General features: G+C 41.2%; 1 protein-coding gene across 2 annotated transcripts in view; it reads left to right on the forward strand.

Moving 5' to 3' along the window:
• Positions 1-19,750, forward strand: part of LOC5567079 — a 26,339-nt gene continuing 6,589 nt past the window's right edge. Inside the window, exons 1-10 of one of the 2 annotated variants that reach the window (XM_021857246.1) lie at positions 1-228; positions 308-388; positions 451-745; positions 2,206-2,288; positions 2,354-2,593; positions 2,661-2,913; positions 2,986-3,177; positions 3,243-3,495; positions 3,861-4,035; positions 4,160-4,482. In XM_021857246.1, the coding sequence (XP_021712938.1) occupies positions 141-228; positions 308-388; positions 451-745; positions 2,206-2,288; positions 2,354-2,593; positions 2,661-2,913; positions 2,986-3,177; positions 3,243-3,495; positions 3,861-4,035; positions 4,160-4,482 (1,983 nt within the window). In that variant the 5' untranslated portion in view covers positions 1-140. The remainder of the gene's footprint in view (positions 229-307; positions 389-450; positions 746-2,205; positions 2,289-2,353; positions 2,594-2,660; positions 2,914-2,985; positions 3,178-3,242; positions 3,496-3,860; positions 4,036-4,159; positions 4,483-19,750) is intronic. The other variant, XM_021857247.1, reaches the window with a different exon arrangement.

Consider the following 19,750-nt stretch of genomic DNA (forward strand, 5'->3'; position numbering starts at 1 on the left):
GAATGATGCCTCCAGTTTCAACCCAGTGCTCAATGTGTTTGGACGCGCGATCGATAGTAGACTCGTATTCGGACAAGTTTTGAGATCAATTTCCATACTACAAGCTCAGTGATCGGTGTGAATGTCAGGGACCAACAAAGATGAATGGTAAGATGAGAGTAGCGAAGCGGTTTGTAAACCTGTTAATACTTTTCGTCTGCCGGTTTGCTGGAAATTCCGTCAATGGAGGTAAAGTGTAAGCCTGACTCAACCACGGACTAGAAATACCTAACGTGTGTGTTTTCTTCAAATATGTTCTTTGGTACAGAATTGCTGCCGGAAAGTGTGCCCTTTTCGCTAACCACTTCGATCAATCCGCTGATGCCAAATAACGAGCAAAGTGTGAAAGGTTCGATTTAATTAGGTTTTATTGCGTGGTCACCTTCCTCATGAGTATTGTTGTGGTTCCAGATTGTCCCTATACGAATTTCCCGTATGCCAAGCGAGGACTGGCCAGTTCCATATTTGCAGAACGCTACCGTGACAAGACGTTTTCCCATGTCGTTAAACTTGATACTGTTGAAGAGTCGAATTGTGTCGGTGTTATCGTAGATCAGTTACACATTCTGACGACGAAAGAATGCGCGCAGAAGCAACCTCAGACTATCAGTTTCCAGAACGTAACACAACCGCGATGGGGAATTCTCAACACCAAGTACCACATTGGCCTTGATGTTGCCCTACTGCAGCTGAGATCCAATTTAAGGTAATGGCTTGCTATATTTTATTAGTAGTGTTGTTCATTAATTGGTGAAATGTTAAAATACTCGCTAATCGTAAAACACATTACAGTCAACTCTACATAACTCGGTATTCCGTATATTAATATAGAACCACAGTAAAATTAGTTCTTACGGCTAGTTATATGGTCCCATGAACCTCAGTTGCACTGATATTGTGTTCTATTACTCTATGGTTCTTTCAATATCAAGAGAGTTGATTGTATGCGGGCTCTGCAACAATAGTGATGTTCTAAGCCATTCAATAACTGTAACATGCATTTTTCTAAAACAAGTTTCGCTAGGTATATGAAACTGTGTCAATTTAAGACATGATTTCAATAAATTTCCATTATTCTAAAAACGAGAGAATAGTTACTATGATGGTCTCCTCAATCAGCTTTTAAAAGCATTTCTGTTCCGTTACTCGATATTTCCATGAGTCAATGGTTTGTTCAGAAATCGACTAATTGAGCTTTTACTGTATAATGCATATGACTTTCATCATTTAGAAAATACTTTAAACACAGACAAACCGTTTCTTTTTTTTACTTATCTCGTTTATTTGGCAGGCTCAGGCGCCGTAGTGCATAACAGAGCCGAAATCTTTTCTTTTTTACATTATTTACATTTTGAAATTTGAACAGACAAACCGTTTCGTCGTTACTCAAATTATTTTCGTCGTACAGCGAAGTAGCGCTAACAGCATATCAAAGCTTGAATTGACAATGAACAACATTGAATCTCTAAAAACGCGATTTGTTCTAAATGGTGTTAGGTCGTAATTTCTTTTATCCTCATATTTTTACCATGGGACTTTCTTACTTCTCTGATTGCATATAAATCGGAGAGGTGAAAAGTGTTGCAATTTTTGTAATTAGATGTCGTTTGAGTCGTTCCAGGCTGTATTGCGGCGGTCTATGTTTGGGACGCGATAGGTCCTGACGTTGATAATTTCCGAGAAGTTGGTCTTACAATCCTTGGGTGAGACTAAGACATCCTCCCTGCCCTTCCCCGTTCTCTTGGTAACGGAAAAAGCGTGGACAGGAGGGGTCCAAAATTGGTTTGAAGCGGGTACCGTTTTGATTCATATTACGGACACTTAAGGCCTCAGTGAAGTATAACCCAGCAGAGAGCATACAAAATAAATCATTCTGTATGATTCTTTAGCGTTATCAAGCGTTGGAACGTAGATGTATTTTCACTGTAGTAAATCACTCTCACCATATAAGACTTGAATAGTTTGGTGGTGTTGTTTCTATATTTCAAGGAATTTGGCTGGAAATGTCGAAGTTAGAACCAAAGATGACGAATATTTAGTTGCCAAAAGTAAGTCATAGACAGGAAGGTTAATGTGCCACAACAATCAATAAATCACATTATCATACCTAATTGAAAACCTTCATATTGCATTTTTTTTTACTTTAACATATTTTTTAACTTGCAGCATTGATGAGCAAACTATACCCGCATGCTTCTGGAGCTCGTCGACCACGGAAGGTTTCTCCTCTGTTCAGTACATTACCAGAAGTAAGTATTTCATAGTATTATCTACAACACTAAGCTTAATTCTATAGACAATTATCCCAATCCAGATAACCACAACGATAACTTCACAATAAGTACTACAAAATGTAAACGCAGCGGGCGCAGTCAGTGTTATGAAAGCATTCTTAAGAATATCAATGGGTTTGTACAGGTTCAAGCTATTTCCAACTATAGAACGCATCCGTTTGTATTGGCCATGGGTACGGGAAATGAAGGATCCTTATTGGAAGTATCGCAATATTTGGACTGGATACAAACGGAAACGGGCATCACAGTTGACCCATTAGGTAAGCTTGCATGTTATAAATTGAGCACTCAATCTTCAGGAAGCCTTCATTCGCGTAATGATTACAGAATGTGCTGTAAAATATTACAGACTTCGAGAGTACGAAGATCGCGTCGCTGTCCAGCGTTTTGAGGGTTATCAATCGATACAGATGCAGAATGCCTATGTTTCCTCTTCTGCAAACAATAAATACAAAGCTAGAATTGGACACTACGTTGAAGATCCTTTGATAGAAACTGTTGTTACCTACAATTGCTACGGAACTCTTATACATCGCGAATTTGTGCTGACCTCAGCGAGTTGTATCGACAGCTTCAAGGAGTAAGTTTAGTGGATTACTATCTAAAATGTAGATATTAATGGAAAACTCTTCGATTAACAACTACATTTTAGTGAATCACTCATAGTTCAAATGCGCCAAGAAAAGAAATTCTATCTTTCTTCTGATCCGGAGTATTTGCTGCAAGAAAAAAGCGATTACCGAGAACAGGTTACGGTTTCACAGGTTTTCATACACCCCGAGTACAGCAAAACACCTTTGCAGAATGATTTGGCCATTTTGCTTCTTGATCCAGTTGAACTACAGTAAGTTTACTCGAATTAACTCAAATGCTCAAACATTCTATATTTTTATAATTCATTTCTAAAAGATTTGACGAATACTTCGGACCGGCATGTCTATGGACGCACGATTCAACTGAAATAAAAGAATTCCAAACTAACGGCCATGGCCCGCTAAGGACGGTCCAAGGCCTAGAGGATAGGGTTGAACTACTGTTGAAAGACAGAACCGAAACTGAACTGTACTTGATATCGAAGGTATTGAAGGATTGTCCTCAGATGTTATCCAAACATCAAATTTGTGTTGGAGAAGATGCCACTCTTGTCCCTGGCACTTGTAAGGTAGGTGTTAAATGCTTTTAGTCTCTATTCTTTTTCTAGTTTTTTTATTACTATCACTTAAAACATTACATTTGAATCATATAGTATTTATGTATTCGGTGTTATACGATACTTTTGTTCAAATATGGAAAAACCGAATATCGGCGTCTTTTACAGGGCGGATCTCGTGTCCTTTTGCAAGTTGCGGGTTCCTAAGTACTACCTCAGTACCAACACCACTGAACATGTTTAAAACCAGTTTTCTCTACCTACATGCAACTACACCGTCAGTTTTGATTTTTTTTTCAATCAGACAGTTTGGCGGGGCACCGTGTTACAATTATTTGACATTATTTAATTTTAACTAATGCACTCAATCTTTTCAGTCAAACCACGGATCAGCGATGTCACGTGAGCTTAGAGATTTGCAGCAGGTTTTCTATGACTACGTCTTTGCCATCAACAGTCAAGGAGATGATTGTGGCCTTAATACACCTTCTACGTTTACCAGGATTTCACCGTATATAAAGTGGATAGACAGTATTATCTTTGGAGAAAACGGTGAGATGATATGTTTCTCAACTAATTCGGTACAATCGGCACTATTTTTGTCACGTTCTAAGTTTTGAATATATAATCAATATGACTCATTCAATCTCATATCTATTGTCATACAATATTCTAGTTCAGTTCAATAACTCGGACATCTACTATGGAGACGAATGCAATCTTGAAGGTGGTGAATCGGGAGTTTGTTTAACGATTCCGGAATGTCCTGGCATTGTGGACGAGTTGACTGGGAAATCACCCGCAGAAGTGAAAAGGTGCGGATTCATGAACGACGAAGCCTTGGTTTGCTGTTCTGCGGCTGATTCCGCACAAAACAATCTAGAGAGCGCACACCTCAGTGAGGTGATCAAGGAGATCGAGCAGTGCCCGGATCTTTATGCTGATCTAAGATCTAATAGGTCTCCGTACAATCTATGGAAAGGTGCCGTTACCTTCTTGGTAAGTAGAAATAGTAATCGGGCTATGTCATTGTTTAGTGATCTTTCCCTTGAGGTCAACCTTTCTCACTTGTCTGCTTGTAGTTTTACCAATTAATTTTATAGTGAATCACACCCAATAAGGCAATTTATAAATAGGAGGTTCTGTGTCGGGTTCTGCATCTTCTTCTTCTTGGCATTACGTCATCACTAGGACAGATCCTGCTTCTCAGCTTAGTGTTCTTCTGAGTACTTCCACAGTTTTTAACTGAGAGCAGCTTTTTTGCCGAAGTTTCTATTTTCGCGTTCGTATATCGTGTGGTAGGTACGATGATACTCTATGGTCAGGGAAGTCAAGGAAATTTCCATAACGAAAAGATCCGGGACCGAACGGGAATCGAATACAGACAGCTTTGCTTTGTAGCCGCGGACTCTAACCACTCGGCTAAGAAGGCCTCCATTGTTCTGCATGTCCATCGAGAATAAGAACCGGAAAAATCTGTAAAGACCTGTATGTAATGGGGCAGCAGCTTATCCGACATCATTGAGATCCTCCCTTTCTACACTGCCTCTCGCTCGTGCGACCAAAGTATTACTTGAATACCGAATTTGCAACACTAAAACCCACTTTAGTATTAATTTACATGTATACAGGTGTTCTTCCCACTTCCTTACAGACTATCACCCACAATCCACTTTATCTCTCTTATTCCCTTTTTCTGGTGACGCTCCTCAATGGTTCTGCAGTAACATTTGTTTCTCTTTTGACGCCAGGGTTCGCTCTTCGGCGGTCTTCAATCGCGACTCCTCTCGCTCTTACACGGAGACGGAATTCAACTCAATTTTGGGTTGTTTCAACCCAGACAACCAAAATGTACGCATAACGAAATCACCTGGAGGCTTTGTATGTGCAAAATTTCACTTATAAGATGTCGCGAAAAGGCTTTCTACGTACAAAAGTGGAGGCGATATGCGTGCATATATTATGTGATGAATAATAACATAAAATGCGAGTGTTTAAATATTCCACCGAACTAACCTGTGATCTTATGCGACTTAACTTATGATAACAAATGTTGATTTGACAGCTGCTACGAATTGATTCGACTTACTTTGTACGAGTGTACGAGGCGAAACAAAATGTGCAAATGAGCTCAGAAAAAAAGTGTTTTATGCGAGGAAACTCATCAATTTGACGAGTTTATCCACGGTGTTTTGCGAGTTTGATATAATTAGTATGGATAAACGAGTTATAACGTGAACTTTCATGCGATTTCTGGTTGTCTGGGAACGCCATTCCGTAGTTGAGCCCAATAACTCAATTTTGGCTAAATTTCCAAGGTCCCCACTAGGTAGTTTGGCTTTAATTCCATTAGAAAAATATACTCAATTTTGGGTTGATTTAACGCAAAATTGAGTTCTTTCGACCCAAACATAAGAAAAGTTGCATTTACCCAAATTTGGCTTATTGGGCCAAAGTACCCCCATTGGGTAGATGCAGCTCTCTCTATTTTTGACAACATTCATGTGGGAGAAAGAGAAAACCGAGAGATTTTGGGTTGAAACTATAATCGATATACTTAATTTTGGGTAAAGTAAACTCAAAAATTAGGTAAAAATATTTCTCCGTGTAGCTTCCTCCTGGCTTAACTTTCCCTGACTTTATGATTCCGTTATGCTCTTGGCAATGCTAGGACTACTCAAGGTCTTTTGATGTACTACGCACACGCTACGGCCTACAGTCCACACCACCGGAATCGCTGGACCGACGTCGGCACTCTACCGACCAACAACGAAGTAAGAACAACGCGTATCGTTCCCGGTTTCGGGAGATATTCCTCCTTCGGGGAAATCTCCATCGAAATAGGTTAGTTTCACCGTCGGGAACTATGCCGAGTAGTATCGATCACGGCGAAATGCCTTTAGTTATTATTATTTACTTGGTGTTACATCAATTAATTTGATAAAACCTCGTTAACGATGTGACGCCAATTTTGCTCGGTCCATGGCTGTGTCCCTCCAACTTTGATTTTGACACGCGCTCTCCAGATCTTGTTGCATCTGATCAAGCCTCCTGTGATCCACGCCTTCTTGTACTAACCGGATTCGACGCGACCACCATCTTCGCACGGTTGTCGTCCGGTAGTATTGCAACATGCCCAGCCTAACACACCCTTCCGGCTTTCGCCAACTTCTGGATACAGGGTTCGCCGTAAAGCATAGCGAGCTCGTGGTTTATTCTCCGTCGCCACATACAGTTCTCCTGCACACTGCCAAAGATGGTCCTAACCACCCGGCGTTCGAACACTCTAAGTGCTTGCAGGTTCTCTTCCAGCTTGGTCCTTGCTCCATGTTCATAGAGGGACACCAGTTTTATTAGCGTTTTGCACATGGTAAATTTTGTGCGGTGCGGTGGTGAATCTTTTGCAGGTTCTTCTGGAGCCCATATTAGGCGCGACTTCCACTCTTTAGTTCATTAACGGCGGGATTCGAACGAACTGGAATGTTCGCCTGAAATCTTAACGCTATTCTGCACACCGTCCATCGCTGCCCTTATCAGTCTTATGGACGTCCTGGGAAAGCTGTACTGGTACATGATTATCCATAGCTCTTTGCAGTCGATGCTATCAAAATCCGCTTCAATATCGATGAACAGGTGCAGTCTTCTAAGATCATCTTTCTACTCTGAGATTTAAACAAGCATGCTTTGAATTCATCTCAATAAGCAGGATCGTTTCGAATCCAAACTTTTTTCAATCTCAGTGAGCGGGATTTGTTCTGGGATTCAATCCCACACTGAGAACAGCGTTGCGGTTGAAAATACTATATCAGAGGGTTAAATTAAATACACAACGCCACTTGATTTGTGCAGACTAAATTCGCAATTATTTAGAATATTTTGTGCATTCAATTCTACCATGGCACCATTTGTATAGTAAAAATTACTATATCATGGTTAAAAACTTGCAGCAGACCAGAATCGAACCGAGGATCTGGCGATTGCCAAGCGCGAACGCTAGCCGCTCGGCTATCGACGCGGTTGGATTGAGAGAGAACAAAACGCAAATTAAAAGCGTTCATGATAGCTCAATCATGGTTGGAATAGTAAATTTAAAAACACGTTCATGGTTCTCATTACTGCAACGCTTGTTTCAGTGCAGGATGAAATGCTTATGATAGGAATTGTCATTAACCTTCAGCTAAAGTACAAGTAAGAATGTCAAGATGGTTGTGAAGAAGAGTGCAGTTTTTGTCGGAGGTATGGACAAATGATTATTGTTTAACTGTTCGACAAATAGCTGATTCTTCTGGATAGCTCATGTAAAAATTGATCGAAGGTGGTGGCCAAAATGTATACACGAAATGACCAGCAGCAATCGTTTGTATGAACAAAAAAAATTAAGTAGATTTTCCAGGGAATTCGGAAAGAATTGTAAGAAGTAACATGCAGACTTTTTCGTCATACAAAGTTATTCATCTTAAGAGGAAAATAACCATCATCGTTCTACAAATTTTCAAAACCAGTTTTTTTGCTCAAAATTGAAGCAATGCTCAAGAAAATCTATCATTGCATTGTACTTGCTATCTGAAATACGATGATAGATTTTCATAAGGATTGATTGAAATTTGAACGAAACAACTGCCCAAGTAACCACGAAGCTATATATGAATACTTTATGTCTGCTCTATAGTATGCTATCAGATTTTGTTTTAAAGTGACATAACCTTTAAGAGCTTTATAAAGCATAATTAAAGTGGGAAAGGGCCCCACAACAACCAAATTAATGCAATACTTAGTAAAGCAGTTTTAATGCACAAGCCCTAATAAAGCATTTATGTTTGTATATTTAGGGTTCGTGATGTATATTAGCTTAAAATAATGTATGTTTAGGGCTTGCGTTAAAAATAAACAAAACAATGAATCCATTGACTACCTCTCAATGGTTTTCTTTACCAGCTTAATGATTTTTTTTTGTTGGAATCAGGATTCGAACCCACAACTAGGATGATGGTGTGCTGGATGCCTGGCGCGTTAGTGTCCTGTGCTAAAGCTGCTGATGTAATAAGGTAGGATAAAAGTTCCTTATAAACGAAGCCACCGTGTGTGTTAACATTACTATTCGTCCAGTTATTACGAATAGAAAGAATTCTCTTCGGCGATTGATTTCCTTTCCTCACCAAATGAAACAATAATTTGATCACCATTCTTTCTCGTAAAGCAAATAACAGAACTTAACCAAAGCCCTAGCGCATTAAACAGATTTCAGGGGATAGAAATTGATCGACATTTCCTCTCGCTGCTTATGAATAAAAGAGTCTCATAGATAAAATACAACAATTTTCAATGAATACATATATCCTAAGATCATGAAATGGGGGTTCGAGATGGAAGAAAGTCATTTCATTATTCTTCCATATCCCACAAAACGTAATGAGCGAGTGCGAACGTGCTCGATCGTCTTATTTATTTATTACAGATTCGAGTGCGTTTAATGAGGTTATGTAATCTTGTATGACAGCATAACTGTATAATCACTCTAAACGCTTAGCATAATGCTATATTAAAATAATGCTACAAAGCATTTACAATGTTAATCAACTGCATTATTGCTTGACAGTTATTGAATAAATGCATGATAACATTATTAATGCAAAATATGTTGACTTTCGACCAAATTAATGCAATGGTATAATGCTTGTGGTTACTTGGGTGGTTTCCAATTTTTGATGATTGCTGATGATTGAATGATGGATTCTTGAGCCTTAAATAGATCTCATATTGCAAGAAGATTATTCCAATAGGGTAACCGCATCGTGCTCGCCAGTTGTGTTCCAGTTTTTTTTTTAATTTTGTGGCCTGCCACTAACAACACAGAAAGATCAAATTATGTGTCTCCAGTAAACTTGAGGTTGTTGAATCCAATGCTGCTCTCAGAAACTTCTTATCAACTTCGCTTTTCCCATAAGTAAGATGTTGTGTGAGAATGGAACGGCCGTTTATGAAACCAGCTTGATAACTTCCCACAAACTCATTTGCTATTGATGATAGACGACGGATGATAATCTGGGATAGCACTTTTTAGGTGGCATTCAGGATAGTGATCTCACGATAATTTTTACATTTCAGTTTGTCGCCCTTTTTGTAAATGGGGCATACGGCCCCTTGCTTCTGTAGTGAACGGAGCTATTTTTTGCTTTTCAGCCGTCGATAGGTGCGTGGAGTTTGTCAACGACTTTTGGGGTGAACGATTACCTTTGATTTAATTTTGCAATTTCTAGCAAAATTGAGTTCGGCTAGTGCCGGTTACCACAGCTTCCACTCATCCCATTCGACTGTTCCCATTCGTGCTATTCAGGTGTTCGTCGTAGTGCTGTTTCCACTTTTCAATCACGTCCGTTCGCCGGTCAAGATGCTTCCATCCTTATCCCTACACATTTCGGAACGAAGTCCAATTCTCGGGATTCGATAAGCTTCTCGTACAACTTTCGCGTTTCTTGTGGAAGATGCAGCTACTCCATTTTTTCGCATTCCGCTTCTTCTAGGCGGCGCTTTTTGTCCCGTTATAAGCGTTCGTTTCCTTCTATAGCGTTCCACGTTTAGTCGCGTTCTTTGCAGCAGCATTGCAGCCCGCGCAACATCCGTCTCCTCCAAACCCTGGAGGAGTGCCAGAATGCAACGGATGAGAAGAATGTTGCCAGAAGCCGGATGTTAGTGTCTGGTACCCGGCAGAATAGAGAGCGATACAAGGTAGCTAGAGCAGCTGAGAAAAGAATTCACTGCAGAAAGAAAAAGCAGTATGAAGACGATATCATTACAGAGGCGCAATACAACATGGAAAAAAATGATATGCGGAGATTTTACGAAACTGTCAATGGCGTACGGAGAAAAACAGCACCGTCTCCCGTCATGTACAATGACCGTGAAGGTAGCTTGCTGACAGACAACATCTTGGTTACTGCCAGGTGGAGAGAGCATTTTGAGCAATTGTTCAACGGAGAGAACACGAGCGCGTCTGAGAACAGATTAACCATCAGCAACGATGGACAAGCTGTGGAGCCCTCGTGGAACAACAGAGTGGACCAACCGACAAATACGGACACCCAACAGGCCAGCGGAACACCGGAACACTCCGGACAATGCGTATGGTGATAGATGGAAAAAACTTTTTAATTCGCGGGACCGTTTACTCTTAACGTCTTTATTCTTTCGTATATCGGGTACAGACTAATGGGTATAAAAAGAATGTTCGTTCACTTTCGCTTCTCTCTCTTGTGTTGCCAGCGTGGCGGTGCAGTGACGGCGTTACCATAAACGCTGCCCCCACTTTATAGCTGACACTCCTCCTCGACGTCACGGAATTGGTACAGTCCGGCCATCGGTACTGACCAGCCCCATCACTTCCACGAATCGCTGTTGTTTCACCTCTCCCAACGGTTTTAGGATGTCCGCGGTCATTTCCTCCGTCGAACAATATTGGAGAGCCACCACACCTTTATCGACCAGATCCTTGGTGTAGTGCACCCTAGTGTCGATATGTTTGGATCTTCTTGATTTGCGATCAGTCTCCACAAACTCGATGCAGCTACGATTATCTTCTAGTACAGTAGTTGGCTTCTGTTGCGGTTCTCCAATTTCTTCCAGCAGTTGCCTCAGCCAATCTAATTCACAGCACGCTTCCAAAAAGGCCATATATTCGGCCTCCATGCTGGACAAAGATACGCTCGTTTGTTTCCGGCTTGCCCAACAAATTTTTGCTTTGCCAAGCTGGAACAAATAGCCAGAATTCGATTTGCGGTCAGATGGAACTCCGCTCCAATCCGCGTCGCAGGATCCAACGAGATCTAATTTTGCAGCAGACAGTTTCAACTTGTAGCAGGCGGTCTTCAACAAGTATCGCACGACACGTTTTAATTCAACCCAGTCGATCTCCATCGGGCTGCTGATCTGGCTGCTTAGAATGGACACGCTTGCGGCAACTAAGGACTAGTATTTACTGCGATATATAGAAGCACTCCTACCAAACTATGGTAGCGCTCGTTCGAATCCAGTGGTTGACTATTCACCCGACTGCGGTAATATCCCGGATCGAGTGGAATGCTTGAACCTTTAGCGTCTAGTAAGCCAAACCGTTGCGCAAGAACCTTGATGAACACACTTTGATCCAGGCTGAAACATCTTTCATCGTCTCTAGTCACTCTAACGCCGAGGAATTGTTTCACCTCTCGCAGCGACGTCAACGATATCTTCTTTCGCAACTGTTCTTCGATCGACCTGATCTCCTCCTCAACCGTGCTTGCCACAATCATGTCGTCGACATAAATAAGGAGGTATACGACACCACCATCGGGCAATCTCTTCACGTAAAGGCATGGATCTGCCACCGACTGTGTGAAACTGAGCTCCTTCAACAGCACACTTATCGTTTCGTTCCATACTCGTGCGGCCTGCTTGAGACCGTACAGGCTTCGTTCAAGCTTACACACGAACCTCTCTTTCCCAGGGATAACAAAACCTTTCGGTTGTTGCATATACACGTCGAGGTGATGGGCGTGCATTTTCTTCTGCTCTGCGACCGTTAGCAAAATCCTCAAGGTTGTCTGAGTCGCCACTGGAGCAAAGACGGCATCATAATCTACTCCAAATTTCTGTGAGAATCCTCTCGCGACGAGCCGTGCTTTGAACCGGGAAACGTTGCCTATAATGCTTCTTCTTATAGACCCATTTGCAACTGATTGGGGTCCTTCCGGCGGGTAGTTCAACAAGCTTCCATGTCCGGTTCTCCATCAGCGACTGGTACTCTTCCGCCATGGCTTCCTGTCACAGTCCTTGCTCGGGTCCGGCCACTGCCTCCTCGTAGGTCGCTGGCTCCTCCTGTGCCAACATCGCCGCGTTGACGACATAGTCTTCTAACCGCTTTGGCAGTACGCCTCGGGTGCTCCGCGTCTGCTCTTTTCTTGTCGCTTCTGGTTGGTCGGGTTGCTCCTGTTCATCATCCCAGTCGAAGAAAGTATCTTCCTCGGACTCTTCCTGGTCCCGTGGCTGTTCTGGATTTTCTTCATCTACTCGCTTCTTCGGACGGCTGCTAGTGGCTTCTACCTTAACAAATTCCTCTCTAGCCGATTGCAGACCACCTAGCGCAGGTGCCTTCTCCTCCTGAAATCCCACAAACCGAGCATCGCGACTGATAGTGATCTCGTTTGTATGCGTATTCAAAAACCGGTAGGCCTTCCAGTCACTACAATAACCCACGAACAGCAGCTTCTTAGCTTTACTATCTAGCTTCGACCGTTTAACATCGGGGATGTGAACAAATGCAGGGTAACCGAATATCTTCATATGTGAAAGAGACGGTTTCCTGCCGAACCACCTTTCGTAAGGTGTAGTATCGACGGCATGGGATGGTAGCCTATTCTGTAAATACACTGCAGTAGCCACCGCCTCCCCCCCAGTACTTTTTATCAAGGCCGGCGTCAAGAAGCATATATGTGGCCATTTCTTGGAGTGAGCGATTCTTCCGCTCAGCCACTCCGTTCTGCTGAGGGGAGTAGGCCGCGGTGAACTGCGCCTGAATGCCTTCCTGCTCATAATACCGCTTCAAGTCATGACCGGTATATTCACCCCGCCGTCTGATCTTATTACACATGGAGCCCGACCAAACATGTTCTTGACGTGCGCGCCATATTTCATAATGCAATCAGCTACATCGCTCTTACGCTTCAGTAGACACACGACGGTGTATCTACTATGATCATCAATGATTGTCATTAGATAACGGGCACCTCCTGGCGTTACGTTTGCCATCGGACCACATACATCAGTATGAACGACGTCGAGAACACGTTGGGTCCGATTGCTCGCGGTTTTAGGAAATGGAATTCTACATGATTTACCTTCAAGGCAAGGTTGACAAACCTGCCGGATCCCGCAATCCTGAATCTTGAAGTGGTCAGATAGCTCATTCCTCTGGATCTCATCCAATGCCGCCGGATCCCGGTGACCAAACCGGCGGTGCCAGGTATGCTGGCAATTCTGCAGGTGCCGAGCCTCCTTGCCCAGCCGAGCTTCTTCTGCAACCTTCAACGCGAATAGATTGCCACGGGGTTCCGCCACAGCCACTATTTTACCTTGCGCGGACAAGATCTCACATCTCGAACCACTGAATTCCACTTTCAGTCCTCGCTTCACGAGATTTCTCACCGAAATGAGTCCACTGTCCAGTGCAGGCTCGTATAACACGTCTTTGAACGGAATGTCCACCAAACTGATTTCACCGCTCACACATTTCACTGTGCCTTCTCCATCGGCCAGTTTGTCAAAGAACGACTTATCGTTCGTCATGTGGCTGGAACATCTACTGTCGACAATCCAAGGTCCACTGCATTTATTTCCAGCCACAAAACAGATCGCCGAATCACTTTCTTCCGCTTACTACGATTTCGCACTACCGGATTTCGGTTTTAACTTGACCAGCTCCATTGTCTGATCGGCATCCGGTCTACCTTCCAGAGCGGTAACCAAACTGCCGTAAGACTCTGGCAAGCTGCGATAGATCATCGCGATTTTAAGCGGCATCTCCATTTCCTGACCGGCGCAAGCCAACATATCAAAAAGCTCTTGCAACTCATACAAGTGCTTCTCGATATTGTCCCCTTCGCACATATTCAAGCTGCATATGCGACATAAGCAATGACACTCTTGACGTCATCGACGTCTTTTCGTGAAAATCTTTCAATTTATTCCACGCTTCCACTGCCGTCGCAACACTACGCACTACATTCAGCTGGCTGTCTTCAACATATAGGACAATCATCGCCAGCGCCTTTTCGTCACTCTTCGTCCAGTCATCAATGACGGGCTCTGGTGCTGCGTCTCTTATCACTTTCCACAGTTCTTCGCGCTTCAAATACATTTCCTTACGCGTTTTCTACACGAGGAAATTCTGGTTGTTCAGACGAGCGAACAAAAATTTCTCACTCATTTTCTTCTCCGATCGACACACACGCGACGAGAACGAAAACTTTTCAATCAGGCCTCTTTCACCTGTTACGCTAGAAATTTCTTCCAGCCTCGAACACACCAGCAAGGGTTCATTCAAATATTACGTAATGCAAAATTGGTGCAAAATTTCAGACCCCCTCCCACCCCCACGTAACAGCTTTTGTTTGGGAAATTTTATTTTTTTGTATGGACCGTAGCACAATGTCAGACCCCCTCCCTCCCCCTGTTGCGTTACGTAATATTTGAACGGTCCCCAACCAAAACGCGCACTGCTCGAGTGCTCCAAATCACACGCACACTATCACAACCGCGCGCTGCTCTGCAGCTCGAGCCAAATGCAACCACCGACAGAACTGTACCAATCGTACCCACGCCGAAAAACTTTTCGCGCACTAATGGCTTCCGCGAAGCACTTTCTGTCCCGGAAAAACACTTTTCCCAATTCACTAACTCTGGGCCCATGAACCTGTGGGACAACAGAGTGGACCGACCGACGAATACGGACACCCAACAGGCCAGCGGAACACCGGGACACTCCGGACCAGGGACGAAAATACTCAATCTACCCTCGCCTACATTGATACTTGCTGGGTGGAATCTTCGTTGATTTTTATTTGTTTTTATCCTCACCTTGACAACAGAACAAAGATTCACAAAGCGCTTGCGCATGATTTTCAGTTTCCTTTTAACCTGCTGCTACTCAACCGCTTTTTGATAATCGGAAACAAAAAATGATATTCATTCTAACTAGCTTGACTTTTTTACATTCCGCTTCGGGAAATTGTAATCTTTGCACGAGGCACACTAAAGACAATACGTGCATTGGATCGTTCATTATCCGTATAGCAGCATATTTTTTAATTAATATGAATATCATTGATACTCAATTTTCTAAAACTGACACTCTTCTGCTTCTGATTATCAAAAACACCAACGACACACGGGCATCGTTATTTGTTTTGCCCTAAGACAAGACGTGACAGGTCAAAGTACAAAAACGAAACCAATTGCCTGTCAAAAAAGACCACTTCTCATTGGTCGTTTTGACAAAGGCCTACTTTCACATCGTTTAGTTGGATTGCAACAGGGCACTTTGTTTCTAGCCCGGCCGTGTTGCTAGTTCATAGATTAGAGTTTTTATCAAAAGTTTGGAAATTTTTCTTGAAACCTTTTTGTTTCAAACTTATGTATATACGATGTTAAGTTCAAAGCATGTGCTCCTACAATACCAAGATAATTAAAAAATACCTAATTGAGACCAATATAATGGAAATTGTGTCAATTCTCACTAAAATATCACCGGTTTTGAATTTTAAACTGATTTTTAAAAAACATAGCATCCTCTATAGCACTAAATGAATGACGCGTGCAAGAAACAATCAAATTAAGAGCCTTGATATTTAAATTTGTTCACATGGTTTGCCTTAATAGGATACTGGTAACACTGGCTTCTGTATCGTCAAGGTTATCGACTGAATAACAACCGGGCTGTCTTAGTTGAGCTGTCACGTCCTGTCCTAGGTTTTGCCAATCTACTTTTGTGCCATCTTCATGCGTACAATCATATTGGTGGTAGTGCGGTTACTTTGATGGTGGCATAAATGTCGGTGAATTGAGTATAGTGAGCATGATTTTTTTCGTCCCTGCTCCGGACAATGCGTATCGTGATAGAGGGAAAAAACTTTTTAACTCGCGGAACCGTTCGTTCCCTTTCGCTTCTCTCTCTTGGGTTGCCAGCGTGGCGGTGCAGTGACGGTGTTACCATAAACGCTGCCCCAACTTTATAGCTGACACCCCCGACGCTAGATGAGGTTAGAAGAGCGATCAAGAAGTTGAAGAACTGTAGGGCCCATTCACAAATTTCATAACGCTAGAGGGGGTGGGTGGGTGTCCTCGCGATGTTACGGCCCATACAAAAATTTAATAATATTCATACAAAAAGCGTTACAAGGGGGTGGGTGGGTGTCCAAAATGGCCAATTTCAGCGTTATTAAATAAATGAATGAGCCCTGTAAGGCTGCTGGAAAAAACGAGCTCCCGGCCGATCTTTTCAAGCACGGTAGTGAGCAGCTGTACGAAATACTGCACCGAACTCTGTTAAGGATATGAGAGGAAGAAGAATTGCTTGCTAGCTGGCTGGAGGGCCTCATCTTCCCTCTGTATAAGAAGGGTCACAGACTGGAGTGTACCAATTAAGGAGGAATAACGCTCGCGAATACGGCATACAAAATAATGTCACGTGTTCTGTTCAACAGATTGAGACAGCTAGAGGAGTTCTTCGTCAGCGAATACCAAACTTGTTATCGTGAAAGTCGATCAACAACGGATCAAATGTTTACCTTGCGCCAAATCCTTGATAAGTGCCGGGAATACAACTTGCAGACTCACCATCTGTTCATTGATTTCAAGCCGGCGCACACTGGGACAGAATCGAAAAAACGCGGAAACAACCTATAGTTCTTCGGAATGAAGAGATAGACGTTTGATGTATTCTGCGAAAATGATCCTTTCAATGAGGTCGATGTTTTGAGATGAAGTCTTATTGTTTAGTATTATTCGCATAAATGACCCATATGCCATTTCGATCAAATTGCAGTTTAGGTGTATGGTTTCTTCGGCAAAGTTGATCGTTATTTTATGCTGAAAATAATTGCTGAAGACGTCAAATTTCCAAGGCCTACTATTTTTGAAATATTGGCATTTTTCATAAAAATGTGCTTAAAATCGAAATTTTTGAGTTGTGCTTGTATTTTTTAATTAAAATACCATATATTACCTACAATTATCTCAATTATTAACATAAAGCAGGTCTGGTGAAAATTTGATGGTAAAAAATAATATTTTGTTTGATATTTTCAGTAAAATTTTCAAAAAACAGGGATATTGCGTATAGGCCATTCTTGCGATCGGGCAATTTCGGGCAGGTATTTTCATCGCCATCCACTTACGAAAGGTCAGAGCATTCATGTCTTAGTTTTTCAAGGATATGATATTTAATATATTTTTTTCTATGCGGTCTGGAAGTATGCTAAGTTTATAAAAAGTTTAAAAATTATTTTATATGACAATGTAAAAGTTTTCCAATAAAAACACAAGTTCTGCATGATTATGAACATTCTTGCGGTTTACTGGTAGCTAAATGTACTTAGCTATTTGCATTTTACATTGCTTGTATATTTGCTATTCGCAAAAAGGTCCTAAGTGCCAGACTCATTATATCGCACCATTTCGGTCGAATTGAAATTTAGATATATCATTTCTTCGGCAAAATTAATCGTTATTTTAAGCTGAAAACAATAGCTGAAGATGTCAAATTGCCACATTTGAAAATGTGACATCTACAGCAATTGTTTGCAGCTTAAAATAACGATCGACTTATCCGAAGAAATCATATACCTAAATTTCCATTCGACCGAAATGGTTTTGAAATAATGAGTCTGGCGCTTAAGGCGTTTTTGCGAATAGCAAATAAATAAGTACATTTAGCTACCAGTACACTGCAAGAATGCCCATAATTATGTTGAACTTTTGTTTTTATTGGAAAACTATTACATGCCCAACTAACAATTCAGAGCCACAAACAAGCATGCATGTTTAATTATTGTTCAATAATGGTAATGACAGCTGAATAGAAATTTTGCTCTATAAAGAGCTGAGAAAGTGCTTTTTTAACACAAACTTAGGTCAATGTTCAACGTTATGCATTGGAATGAACAAAAGTTGATTCGCCACTTATTAAACGTTTCCATGGATTCTCATTCGACTAGTCAAGATTGTTTTACTAATGAGCTGAACAAGACATGTTTCCCCCAATTAAAAAGCCAATATTCCACTAAACAAATGTATATGTATAAAAGGATATTCAGAAGACGAACTAACGTTTTACTTGCGTCGCACTTCAGCTATTTCCACATGTTTAACATAAGCATGAATAAGAGCTGAATAAGTATCTTATTAAATCTTAATTCAGCTTCAGTATATTATTAGAACAGTTGATCCAATAGAGGCCAAAATGACGATTAACAAACACATTGTTCAGCAATAAATAAGCCTTGTAAAAGCGATCACACTATAGCTAAATTTCATAAAATGGGCAAAATATCCGAAATTCGTGTTGAGTTCCGAATGCATTTCAAAGCTTATAACTTATGCTTTCTCAAAACTTTTTAAATAGTCGTTCAGAAAATAAACATGGTCAGCCTCCAGAAATGTAGGATTATTTTGAAAAACAAAAACAAACATTTGAGCTAAGTATTCCTAGTAGGAGCGAAGCACTGACAAACAAAGCGTGATATTGACTTAATTGACGTAAAAGATCTGAAGACAACATTGTTTGTTTTTTGTATGTAGTTAATTTTAGATATCGTTTCCAGATCTTTTATATATTATTGTGCTCTGCAAGATAAATCCACGTAATGCGATTATCTGAGAATGTTGATATACCGTCGTAGTGATAATGAAAATCACCAAATGTTTCAGATTTAGCAAATTTGAAGCATTTGCGTCCTTGAAGAACGAAAAAATCCAAGCCTACTTGAATTTTGACGTTGCGTTTGAATTGCGCGCATATCTTTTGCGCGTTACCGCCGCCGCTAGATGTGGATTTAATATAAGCGCCGCAATATATCTATCAAGTAAATGTAACTTTTTGCTATCCATATTATAATTTGCTATTGCTAAGCTTTTTTCGCCTGCTCGGGATGTTCTTCCGTACAAGAAAAGTGAAAATTTCTTTGACACAACTGAATAGTGCGATCTACGAAAAATGATTTACTTGGACATTTCTGAAAAAAAATCCCACGCGTCGAGATATTCGAACATTTTTCTATTTGGGCGCATAGTCCTCAGAATACTTCAAATAATTTAAATATATTCATACAGAGGACTATTTCTTTAATGCATAATAGGTTTATGATAAATACAAATCAATAATCTATATAAATAAAAATGGAGTGGTGTTTGTATGTCACGAAATAGCTTAAGAACGGGTCAATGCATTTGAATGATAATTTCTCCGTTTTGTTCCACAAGGGTTCCGACGTGTTTGTATGTATAAAAATCCCAGGGTATTCACCGGAAAAGTAGAGAAAACGAGAGTGAACGGAGCTGTCATTTTGTATAGAAGGATTCATTGCGTTTTTCAACAGCCTACTTGATGGCAAGACGAAGTTTGCCGGGACCACTAGTATAAATATAATTTATAAAATCAATTAATTTCAAATTGAAGTAAATGAATCACTCAAATTAAAGTTTTGAACAAACTAAAACTTATTATGAAATAAGATTAAGG

The sequence above is a fragment of the Aedes aegypti genome, chromosome 1, assembly GCF_002204515.2.
Source record: "Aedes aegypti strain LVP_AGWG chromosome 1, AaegL5.0 Primary Assembly, whole genome shotgun sequence".
NCBI lineage: Eukaryota > Metazoa > Arthropoda > Insecta > Diptera > Culicidae > Aedes > Aedes aegypti.